This window comes from Haplochromis burtoni, unplaced genomic scaffold, assembly GCF_018398535.1.
Source record: "Haplochromis burtoni strain Fernald_Lab_line unplaced genomic scaffold, NCSU_Asbu1 Contig_408, whole genome shotgun sequence".
Taxonomy (NCBI): Eukaryota; Metazoa; Chordata; class Actinopteri; order Cichliformes; family Cichlidae; genus Haplochromis; species Haplochromis burtoni.
Genome location: NW_024582769.1, coordinates 254,072 through 265,821, shown reverse-complemented (window position 1 = coordinate 265,821; position 11,750 = coordinate 254,072). Strand labels below are relative to the sequence as shown.

The 11,750-nt window shown below is 48.8% G+C and overlaps 1 protein-coding gene across 1 annotated transcript; it reads right to left on the bottom strand.

Annotated features, from left to right (window-relative positions):
* Positions 1–5,054: 5,054 nt before the first annotated feature.
* LOC102295737 (apoptosis regulator Bcl-2) lies at positions 5,055–11,656 on the bottom strand. The gene is made up of 3 exons (XM_005944643.2): positions 10,894–11,656; positions 10,473–10,819; positions 5,055–6,059 (listed from the first exon to the last, which is right to left on the bottom strand). The coding sequence occupies exons 1-3, from the start codon at positions 11,009–11,011 to the stop codon at positions 5,928–5,930; spliced, it is 597 nt and encodes a 198-aa protein (XP_005944705.1). The 5' UTR covers positions 11,012–11,656; the 3' UTR covers positions 5,055–5,927.
* Between the last annotated feature and the right edge of the window lie 94 nt (positions 11,657–11,750).

Sequence of the window (11,750 nt, the reverse complement as noted above, 5' to 3'; positions counted from 1 at the left end):
TACTGATTAGCGGCGGAATAGGCACACTTAAAATTTCTTCAGAAATGTTCGCTTTCTAGTTGTTGTTATTATTATTATTATTATTATTATTATTATTATTATTATTATTATTATCTTCTACGTCAGAGAATAAAGACAAAAGATTCAGTTCAAAACGTCCTACCAGGAGCAGACGTAGTCCTGGGGCACTTCCACAGGTCCACCGGGTTTATCACACACTGGACTCTGGAGCGCTCTAAAACTGGTGAACGTTAGCTCTTCCTGTGAGGTCATATCCTGTTTTCAAAGACAGTCCTACACCTGTCAGTGCAGGTGAGCTGGTAGTACGAAGGTAATAACCTGAGTGAGATAAAGCAAACAAATCGCCAGTACGCCTTCAGGTAAAGACTGACCTGGATCATGCACGTTTCCAGTAATGCAGTCATGTGACTTCTTGTACATGGACAGGTGACCCAGGCAGGGGCGGAGCGTGGGGGTGGCTTACTGGGCTGCTGCCTGTGAGTGCGCTGTTGGAGAAAAGGAGCCAGAGGAGAGCTGAAGTTTGACCAGGTACCAAAGCAAATCATTCGTACTGTACAAATAATGTAAATATGACGGTGCATCACAAAAGATTGATATGAAACTGATCACTTGACCCATATTATGTTACTCGCTCTTCCAGTGAATCAACAAATGGTGAAATGAAAAGTCGAACAACAACAATGCTGTTTCTTTAGAGTCTTAGCTCACATGTGTGTTTATTTCATATTTTCAGTTGTTTCCCTCCGCGGCTAAATAAATCAGTAATGCACTGATATACCAGAATGGACATAAGGAGCTTCTTTCAAAGAAAAAACTCTGGTAGTGTTTTACATATTAAGCTTTGTATGTTGTTCAGTATATTTCTATGCAAAACAAGAGGAATTTCAATACACAGCCGTATATTCACAGTTGAAACCAGATATTTACACTTTATGGAAAACACAAGAACATTTTTTACTGTACAACATCAGTTTAGAGTAAACTTGTTTTGTTTTGGATAAATAAATATTGAAATATCTTTTGAATTAGTTAAATGTCAGAATAAAGAGAGACAGAGCTTCTATTTTTTATCACTTTCATCAAATTTAGGAGTACATGTACACTAAGTTTGTTAATTAATAAGAAAACTGCAGACGATTCCATTCTGAGCTGAAGAAGCTTCTGATTGGTTCGTAGAGTCCATGTGGGTAAACTGGTGGCACAGCTGTGGATGCATATAAGGCAAAACACAGAGCCTGTTTCTGTGACATGGGAACATCAAGAGATGTCAACCAAAACAGCAGGAACAGAACTGTGGAGCTCCATAAGTGTGGCTCAGTTTGAATACAATTTGGTGCCATTTGCAATTAAGAAACACAGACAGTTTCTCTCTTTACTCTACGTCACTACTCAAGGTACAAGGTTCTTTATCTGTCACATGCATAGTTATACAAGTATAACACACATTGAAATGTAGCCTGACACGCTCCTCGACATGTGCAAAAATTGGGTGTGTGTGTGGGGGCGGGGGTAGAGGAAGAACATATACATATATATACATATATATGTATATATATGTATATGTTCTTCCTCTATGGGAGGAACTCAGTGTTAAAACTGTTAAAAAAAATATAACAGAGCTCACTCACTGTGTGTTAATACGCCTCTCTGTAATAGGTGTAGGCTGCTGGGGGATTCCCATGATGCACTGGGTGTCTTTATCCTGTCTTCCTTCTCTCACCCCAACCAATCACAGCAGATAGCCCCGCCCCTCCCTGAGCCTGGTTCTGCCGGAGGTTTCTTCCTGTTAAACAGAGTTTTTCCTTCCCACTGTCGCCAAAGTGCTGCTCATAGGGGGTCATATGATTGTTGGGTTTTTCTCTGTATGTATTATTGTAGGTCAACCATACATTGTTGAGGCTGTTTAAATAAGGCTGAGTTCAGATTTGTCTGTTGGAGGCTTTGTTTCCTCAGCTCGTTTCACTCCAGGAGCTTCGCTCATAAAACAGAGCAGCGCTTTGAGCTTTAGAAAAGTTTTCCTTTGATGTGGAAGTCTGAACTTCAGGTCCGGAATGTTCCGGCCGTCTTGGTCTGAGCTGTGGAGCTGAGGCCAGGAGAAGTGAGGACATCCATGTTTTTGTGGTCGATAATGTTCAGTTACACTGAGAATGTAAATGTTGATGAATCTGTTTGAATTGTTTTGAATTCAGATTCAAACTGAAACAAGTGGTCCGGCTCGAAGCTCGAGTTGTTTTCCAGATGAAGGTGCTCTGATTCCTGATGAACTGAAGACCTTTGGAGGACTTTCCCTGTCAGATATGTGGATGCAGGACCCAAACACAGGACTCTTAGAATGAAAACAGTGTTTGTTTACAGTGCAGAAAGTCTTCTGAGCGTGCTCCAGGTGAGGATGTATGTCCCTGACACCTGTGCAGCGTCTTCCCGTTGTGTCGGTGGTCCATGTTTCACTCCCCTTGCTCAGTATCTACAGTGCGCTCACTCCGTTCCCTCGTCTCCATAATCCTGCAGGAAACCACAGAAGCAGTCGTTAGGATTCCCACCAGCGACCACACAAACACTTTGTAAGACTTAGTTTTCAGAGCAAACTGACGATTCTGTCACAGTGAAACAGCGTTGACGGAGCTCAGCCACGTTGCTAAGAAGCTCCGGAGGTGAGGCTGAACTGCTGCAGGTGTGTGATTATGCTTCAAGCGAATCCCCAAGGCAGGGACACCACTGTCCGGGCCTGGCCTCACAGAGAAATCAGAACACCAAAAAACACGCACACACACACAAACGAGGAAACATGGACCATGGGAACACACGACCATGGCAGATCACCCAGCGAGGACTGCGGACCGTGACATTCCTGTTCCCCAGCCTCGTGTTTTCCACCAGAGTTTGTACAAAGTAGAGACAGGACATGATGAGAAACAACGTGCTGACAGAATCACACGGCTGACAAATGAAAACTAAACTGAGAAAGAGCCATTAGCGAGGCAGACAACCTGAGTGGTAGGAGGAGGTGCCCAAACCTCTGGAACAGCTGCTGATCAGCTGACCTAAGCACTCACAGCTGCAGCATCTCTCACAGCTGCTTAGGAGCAAACCCACATGACCATTTATGGTCCTGGTATAATGTGCTGGTCACAGAGCGCTGCAGCACGAATCACCTTCTGATGGTTGTCGGTCTGACTCTAGCTAACAGTGAAGCTTTGAGCACAGATGTAATCTAACATCATCACAGATGGACCAGAGGTCTCACCTGAAGTTCACTGTATGAAACCAGAGGCCACAGAGAGGCAGTCACACCTGTGAGATGGGCTGCCTGGCAGCATCCAGGTGATTCCCACTGAAGGTGACGGGAGTTTTCATGAATGATGAAACTGCAGAAGATCCACTGAGCTGGACTAACTCCTCATTATCATCTACAGGTTCATCTTGATCAGAGCTGTATCTTTGAGACAACACTGCCACCATCAGGCCAGACTGGGAATTACAACAGTGTTTAATCAGCTGAGACAGAAACACACTGGTTATGTTTTAACAGCAGCACCCTGCTGAGCTGACAGTGTAAGTCAGGGGTGGGCAACTCCAGGCCTCGAGGGCCGGTGTCCCTGCAGGTGTTAGATGTCCTTGAACCAACACAGCTGATTTAAATGGCTAAATGACCTCCTCACCATGTCCTGAAGTTCTCCAGAAGCCTGGTAACGAACTAATCATGTGATTCAGGTGTGTTGACCCAAGATGAGATCTAAAACCTGCAGGACACCGGCCCTCGGGGCCTGGAATTGCCCACCCCTGGTGTAAGCGATGGTTTGGGTATTTAAGGATTAACGTGCAGGTTTACAGTCCCGAGAAGTGGAATCATCTCAGGTCAAATGTACAGTCCAGAGTTCTGACTTTGTATCGCTGATCTCGCCTGAGGTGGATTTCAGGTGACTTGATTCAAACGTATGAGTGACTGCAGTCCGGTAGGTTTCTAGAAAAGATGGCAACATGTACATTTAGGAGCTTCATGCAGGCGGTCACCGACACTCTGCTTACCTGTGGCATCTGTACCTGCTGGGTGGACTTTGGTCCCCAAAGGAGGAATCAGTGTTTGATGGGTTTAAGTTTCTGGTTCTGAGTTCTGGTTGCAGCTCATCCTCTGCATCACATCTGAGCAGGAGCTTCCTGCTCCGTCCATCCACGAGCCCGACAGGAAACAGATCCCAATGAGCTTCAGCAGCTGCTGTTCTGAACTCAGTTACAGCATCTAATCCTGAACTACACTCTAATGAGTCTATACAATTAAGTTATTGATATAATTAATAATTCAAACACACTGAGCTCACACTGTGGGAGGAGCCGCAGCCCACTGCCAGAGATCCTCAGGTCGCTCCAGCAGGCCAGGGAATCCTTCGATGGTGGCACCAGAGTCAGAAAATGAGTTCATACGTCTGTCATTCATAAAAACAGACCCTGCACTCTTTGGCTTTCACCTGATGGGTGGGAACTGTAAGCTTCGGTCAGAGTTTTGGGGCAGTGTTCAGCTGTATCGCCAAAGCAGACGTCTGACCCCGTGTGAACGCTGACCTCAGGTGACCTCAGGGTGCATGATGTCATCCTCAGCCCAAGAACACGTGACTTTACATTTATCTATTCAATTTCAATTCAATTCAATTTTATTTATATAGCGCCAAATCACAACAAAAGTCGCCTCAAGGCGCTTCATAGGTACAGAGAAAAACCCAACAATCATATGACCCCCTATGAGCAGCACTTTGGTGACAGTGGGAAGGAAAAACTCTGTTTAACAGGAAGAAACCTCCAGCAGAACCAGGCTCAGGGAGGGGCGGGGCTATCTGCTGTGATTTGTTGGGGTGAGAGAAGGAAGACAGGATAAAGACACCCAGTGCATCATGGGAATCCCCCAGCAGCCTACACCTATTACAGAGAGGCGTATTAACACACAGTGAGTGAGCTCTGTTATATTTTTTTTAACAGTTTTAACACTGAGTTTTGGTTTTCACTTCTGTTTACTTCATGGTAATAAAAACTCTCAGACTACATTTAATACAACAATGATTTAATAAGCAGTCTGTTTAAGTAGAACCTTTACTTTGAAAGGCAGAGCAAACAGGAAATGAACATGGGTCTCTGTTTCACACAGTCTGAGGCACAGCACATCCTTATAGACGGTTTCAGCATTTCTGCTACATTTAAATCTTTTTACATGGTTCCTTAGTTTCTTCAAAGGTTTGGCTCCTCCTCCTCCTCGTCACCATCATCATCATCATCCTCACTGGTGCTAACATAAGCACCAAACTACGTCACAAACCAGACTTCAATAATCAGATATTCATCAGCTTCATGTACCACATAAACATTTCTTCGATGTTGGTCGAGCTGGATCTCAGTCACCTGATCTGAAGCTGATCCAATCAGGCGCTGCCGTTGGCTCACAGTCCTGCTGGAGCTTCTTCTGGTGCTGTGCAACTGTTAGTGCCTCTGACAGCTGCTGGCTTCCTGTCCGTTCACTGGGCTGTTCCTGTGAATCCTCCTTAAATGCTTTGCTTCATCATTTCAGGCCAGCTTAGTCCGATGCAGGTCCAGGATGTCTTTTGCTCAGATTAACATAAAGGCTGGAAGGAAACTTCCAGGGTAAAAAAGTGAGAGAATGCCTTATTTACAGTCAGCTGGAGGTCGGTCTTCCTGGAGTCCTTTGGCTGAATGTTATTGTGACCATGAGAAACTCAAAGTTTAAACAGCCAACAAAACCTTAAAAGTAACACTCAGAGAATTTTGGTGGTGAAATTTACGTCCCCATAAAAATCCACCCACACAAAGTCAGTGTCCTTCAGAGTCTCAGTGTGGAGCACAGCAGCAGCTGGTGGACACCACAGGAACTGCAGCTCCATGGCTGGACCAGATAACACCTCCCATCAGTTTTGTTTCTGGCTGAATAGAAATCCCAGTATGACCCCAACTGCTCCCAGTACGACCAGTCCACACACTGTCCTCAGGGACCAGAAGCTGTCAGTGGGTCTGGACTCATACAGCTCCACAAAAGCATCCTGGGAAAAAAGACAAACAGGAAACACTTCATTTGTCGTATTTGTTTTTTGACAGATCAGAACAGTGTGTACTTTCATTCAGCTTCATTTACACAGCCTCAGTAACACATACAGACAGAAACCAGCAGCTGATCACTCAGTGACAATCAGCCCAACGTTTGATGGTGTGATCAGTCTGCCATGACTCGTGTAGGCAAACTGGTCACTGTGGACATCAACGCTCTCCAACATCAGCGTCACATGACTCAGACCTGTGGTCTAGACACACGCAAACACACACACACACACACACACGCAAACACACACACGCAAAGACACAAAGCCGGTGCTGCTGCTTCATATTGTGTGAAAGCAGTCGAGTGTTAACGAGGGAGTGTTGGGTTATTCCCCTGCATGCTGTGTGTGTGTGTGTGTGTGTGTGTGTCTGTGTGTGTGTGTGTGTGTGTGTGTGTGATATGAAGATTAGGGGAGAACCCTCCTGTGAGCACTTCCTGTAGCTGCACTCGGGCCTCCAGCTGAGCTGCTGACAAACACCAGCGGCCTTCAGCCTGACAGGAAGCTGACCGCCGCCTTTAAAGAAGCTTCACACCACAGAAGAAGAGCACATGCACAGGCTGGATGATTGACAGCTCACCTTTACCCTGACATCCTGTCCAATGGGCTGAAGCAGCTCCAGACTCAGTGGACTCAGTGAGAGTCCAGGTTAAAAGCTTTCCGTGTCAGACGTTTATACTGAAATGTAATTTAAAGATCGACTGTAACTGTACACAGGTGTTTGGAGGCAGCAGAGGAGACCTCAGACATCTGCCTCCCACCTCCAACTTCCCAAACCAGGTGTGCCCCAGTCCTCCTCCTCTCCTCTGCATACCTGAAACACCTGAAGGCGTCCACGAGGCGTCCTGCTCAGGTGCCGGCTTGAGTCTGGAGCTCCGCCTTCTTGGTCGCTCTGTTAGTACAGTAACCTCACAGCAGCCATGTTATCAGTCACATGATGTTAAATAAAAATGCTCCAGCAGCACAGACACGGTGCAGAGGTCCAGCTCAGGTGAAGCTAGCAGACAGCTAGCACCGTCCACCTGTCAGTCACAGAGGCCACGCCCCTAATCACTCAAAGCCTTAATAGAGTTTAAAGAGGTGACATTCTGTGCACGAGGCTGTAACCACATTTATTTGAACACGGAGTCTGAGGGACTGACTCACTGCTGCCTCTGCTGGACGTCGGAGGAGTTGCAGGCTTTGCAGAGTTCGCTTATTTCTTCAGGCCTGCAGGCCGATGAGGGCCAACACCAGTCCTCAGCATGGAGTCAGCGGGACTCTGGCAAAGAAGTGAGCAGTCCGGCTTCAGCCTGATTCCCACCCCACTGGCATGATGAGTCACATGTGGGGGCGGGGTTTACCTGCACAGACACCTGGGAGTTATTTGACCCTGAAGTCTGAGCTCGATAAAGCCTTCAGAGATCAGATGTTAGCGAGATGACTCAACTGCTTCAGTCAGTACTGTCCTCAGAGAACGGCTCACACAGCTGCAGGAAGGCCAGGCGTGATGGGCTGACCCCGTGTTTCACATTCGGGTGCTCTCAGGGCTCGAAAAAGCCGCCATCCTCCAGCAAGACAACATCAGAGAGAGAAACCGCTGCGCTGAGCGCCATGATGGAAAGTTTGACTGCAGAATTCTGAGAAAGCAGCACAGCTCACCACTGCCTGTGTTCTTAGAGATCTCTGCACACACACACACATCTGTGTGTGTGTGTGTGTGTGTGGTATTACGGTGTGTCAGCTGACCTGAAGCCTGAGGCGGAAACTCAACCACACTGATTACCTGGAAAGATATCTGGCTCATGACACACACACACACACACACACACACACACACACACACACACACACACACACACACACCGCACACATTTGGCTGTAGCAACTTCCTCGTGTCCTATGGTACGTACATATAACTGAAGGAAACCACAGCGACAGGAGAGAATATAATTAGAAAGTGAACTGTTTGGGCCTCAGGCTCTCTGCACCAGACTCCATTTTATTTTCGAGCGATTTTCAGGAGCTTTATGACCACACACTCACGCCACATACTGAAAACCTGCTGCATGGAAACCACACAAACCCATGGAACAGGCCTGCTGGTGGTGTGCAGTTTACTAATGAAGGACCACGAAGTGAAGATGATGATGGAGCCAGTAATTAGTAGGGTGTTAGCAGATTGTTGGCTGGGAACTAGTGGGCCTTTAGTGGGTCATAGGAGGTGTTAGCAGGGCGTTGGCAGGGCATTAGCGGGCGCTAGCGAGTAATTAGTAGGGTGTTAGCAGGTTGTTGGCGGATCATTAGCACGGCGTTAACAGTGCATTAGTGGGTCATTAGTGGGCGTTAGCGAGTAATTAGCAGGGTGTTACGAGGGTATTAGCAGATCATTAGCAGAGCCTTTAGGGTGTTAGCAGGGCGTTGCAGGGCATTAGCGGGAGCTAGCGAGTAATTAGTAGGGTGTTAGCAGGTTGTTGGCAGGGAGCAGTGGGCCTTTAGTGGGTGATCAGGGTGTTAGCAGGGTGTTAGCAGGGCACTAGCGGGCGCTAGCGAGTAATTAGTAGGGTGTTAGCAGGTTGTTGGCGGATCATTAGCACGGCGTTAACAGTGCATTAGTGGGTCATTAGTGGGCGTTAGCGAGTAATTAGCAGGGTGTTACGAGGGTATTAGCAGATCATTAGCAGAGCCTTAGCGGATCGTTAGAGGTCATTAGCGGGGATAGCAGGACATTAGATAGGGTTAGGGCCTCAGATGCTCCGTCACAAAATCACTGCCTGTCTCAAACCCAGGCTGTGCTCACAGACACGCCCCGTCCTGATGAGGTCACAGGGCCTTTCTTCTAGTCCTTATCAGGACCAACTCCGGGCCTCCCTCTGTAGGAGCACCACTTCTTGCTTCTCCAGGTTGACGAGGCACTCCCAGCACATCCTGGGTCTCCCTGGGGCTTCCTCCTCTCACACCTCACTGAGGAGGCGTGCTGCTCAGAGGCTCGTTTGCTGGGTTTCAGTTCTCCTGACCGATGTTTGGATGAATGAATGATTCAGGAGCTCTGAGTGATGCAGCGACCTCCTGGAGGTTTGGAGCAGAGCTGAGAGCGCAGCTCCCTCTGCAGGAGGGAGACGCTCGCTGCTCATTTCAACTTTCTCAGGTCACATGAGGATTTCAAACATGTGATAAACATATGATGAATCTGACAGTCATCTCCATGACAACCAAAGCTGAACCTTCAGTTTGTACATGCTGAGATACGCAACAAATCATCAGCCTGCAGAGACAAGGTGTGTGTGTGTGTGTGTGTGTGTGTGTGTGTGTGTGTGTGTGTGTGTGTGTGTGTGTGTGTCTCAGTTTCAGTTTAACGGTTTTATCATCACACACACACACACACAGTCATGTTTTTATATCCTTGTGGGGACATCTTATTGACATAATGCTTTCCCCAGCTGCTTGCCGTACCCACCTAAAATGAACTCTAACCCTGAGCCTAGACCTGAGCTTGAGCTTAACTGTAGCTCTGACACTAAAACCACATTTTGAGTCTCAAAAATGTCTTCAAACTCGTGAGGATGTTGTTGGTCCCCACAGGTATAGTGCATGCCAATTTACTGTCCCCACCAAGATGTCTAAACATGTACACTCACACACACACAGAGGCCACAGAGTTTTAGGGATTTTCTACACTTTGCATATAATTTGCAATCAAACCAAAATACTCTGTAAGTGTGTGTGTGTGTGTGTGTGTGTGTGTGTGTGTGTGTGTGTGTGTGTGTGTCTGTTTGAAGGGTGAGGTCGGGACCAGGTTTAGGGTCCTCACAAACACCCCCATGTTCAGTGCTCATACACTCTCTGTGGCTCTGATATTGTCTGATTGATCTGATTCGTCGGACCTCCTGGTACGTTTGCAGCGATCTCCTCAGCTCTCTCACTCCTGCAGGTTCACCTCCTTCAAGGACGCCTCAAACATATCTGCAACTCCCTGAAGCACCAGAGCGTGCTCAGTCGATCCTGAACTCTGTCCTGGACTTCCTTCAACCACAGCCAGACCACCGTTAGCTTACATGAACTTCTTCAAGTACACTTGAACCTCATTAAACATTAAAAACTCTCAAGCACCTTTTCAGAACCCCCGAAAAAGCAGAGGAAGAACCAAAACCACCTCATCAACTGATGAGAAACAAGGAGTCCTGGAATTCCAGGAAAATTCAGGGGCTCTCAGCTGGAAGACAAGAGAGGAGTAGATGAGGAAACAGGAATGGAAGGATGCATGAGGAAGGACACAGCCAAGCAGGAAAGTCAACCACAAGGAAACAGAGAAAGGTTACAGCAAAGGAAACAAGGAAAGATCAGCGGAGATAAGGACTCGGAGGGAAATCGTGCTCCTACCCATCCTCCGTTGTCATGGATCCATCTCCGGAGCAACGGCGAGTCCAGACTCTCCTCCATCCAGCTGGCGATATCGTCCATCTGACCTTCGTCGCCCGACTTGGCGGCCGCGGTGCTCAGAGCTCCGCCCAGCTCCATCATGGCGACGATGCGTCCCCAGTTCACGCCATCCCTGAACAGCTCCTCTCTGATAGCCGTCAGGTGGCGCCGGCGTGCAGCGCCACCGCCGTTCCCACGCAGTTGCAGCACCGTCACCTGCGCAGACAGCTCGTTGCCGTAAAGTCGCTCCAACTCGTCGCCGGCGCTCCGCAGCACGGTCTGCAGGCAGGGTGGGGCCACAGGAGGGTCTAGGAGGAGATGATGATGCCATTACTGTGCGACATGTTTGAGGAAGCGGGTAACTAAGTGGACGTCTCCTCACCTGGATGCGGGGCTCTCTCGTCATTGGCCCGGCGCTGAGGCCAAGCCACGCCCCTGCCGAGCAGCTTGTAGCGCAGGAAGTCCTCCACCAGGTCCCGGCTGCTGTAGGCGGCGGCCATCGCCCCCCGCTGGCTCACCACCAGCACGTCATCCTCCTCAGCCAATGAGAACGCCTTTTGCAGTTGACAGTCACGTGCTGCAACTCCTCACACAAGTATCGATCGCTGATCAGCTGTGCTGTGACGTCAGCGCTTCAGACTCCGCCCACAGCGAGGACGGTCCGAGGATCGGGTTCAGACCGGTTCAGGCTCCGCGCGGTGCTCTGTTACCGGCGGGCGGAGGTGCGCGCGCAGCCGCGGGGCGCGCCGCGAGGACGCGCTCTGAACACATTCAAGGTGATGGCGGCGCGACGGCGCGCGCTGCTTCTGATCAATAACCGATAATCAGTCCGCTCCCTTCACGATGCACGTGCTGCTCACACTCACGCGCAAACAGCGGGCACGCCCCTCCGGGATTCCCCCGCAGCTCTGCGAGGAGGAGGAGCTCTGCTCCGCGAGCGCGCACTTCCTCATCCTACGTCACTCGCATCTGCAGCTCCTCGCGCGTGGGTGCGGGCGTGCACGTGTAAAAATGTTCGATATCGTGGTTTGTAAGTGAAACGTGATGTAAGAGCAACAAAAGCCGACTTTTCCAACACGTGACGTGTTTGTGACGATGATGAGAAACGTCAGTCTGAGCAGTGACGGTCCTAGCCTGTTTGGCGCCCTGGGCGAACACTCCCTCCACCCTCCCCCCTCCACCTACACACACACACACACACACACACACACACACACACACACACACACACACACACAC

What these genes read in the sequence shown, in the direction of transcription:
- LOC102295737 (XM_005944643.2), bottom strand. Translation starts at nt 11,011, where the DNA reads ATGGCCGCCGCCTACAGCAGCCGGGACCTGGTGGAGGACTTCCTGCGC. An exon ending in CGAGAGAGCCCCGCATCCAG is followed by an intron (nt 10,820 to 10,893) that starts GTGAGGAGACGT and finishes ATCTCCTCCTAG; the next exon opens with ACCCTCCTGTGGCCCCACCC. An exon ending in TCCATGACAACGGAGGATGG is followed by an intron (nt 6,060 to 10,472) that starts GTAGGAGCACGA and finishes CTTTTTTCCCAG; the next exon opens with GATGCTTTTGTGGAGCTGTA.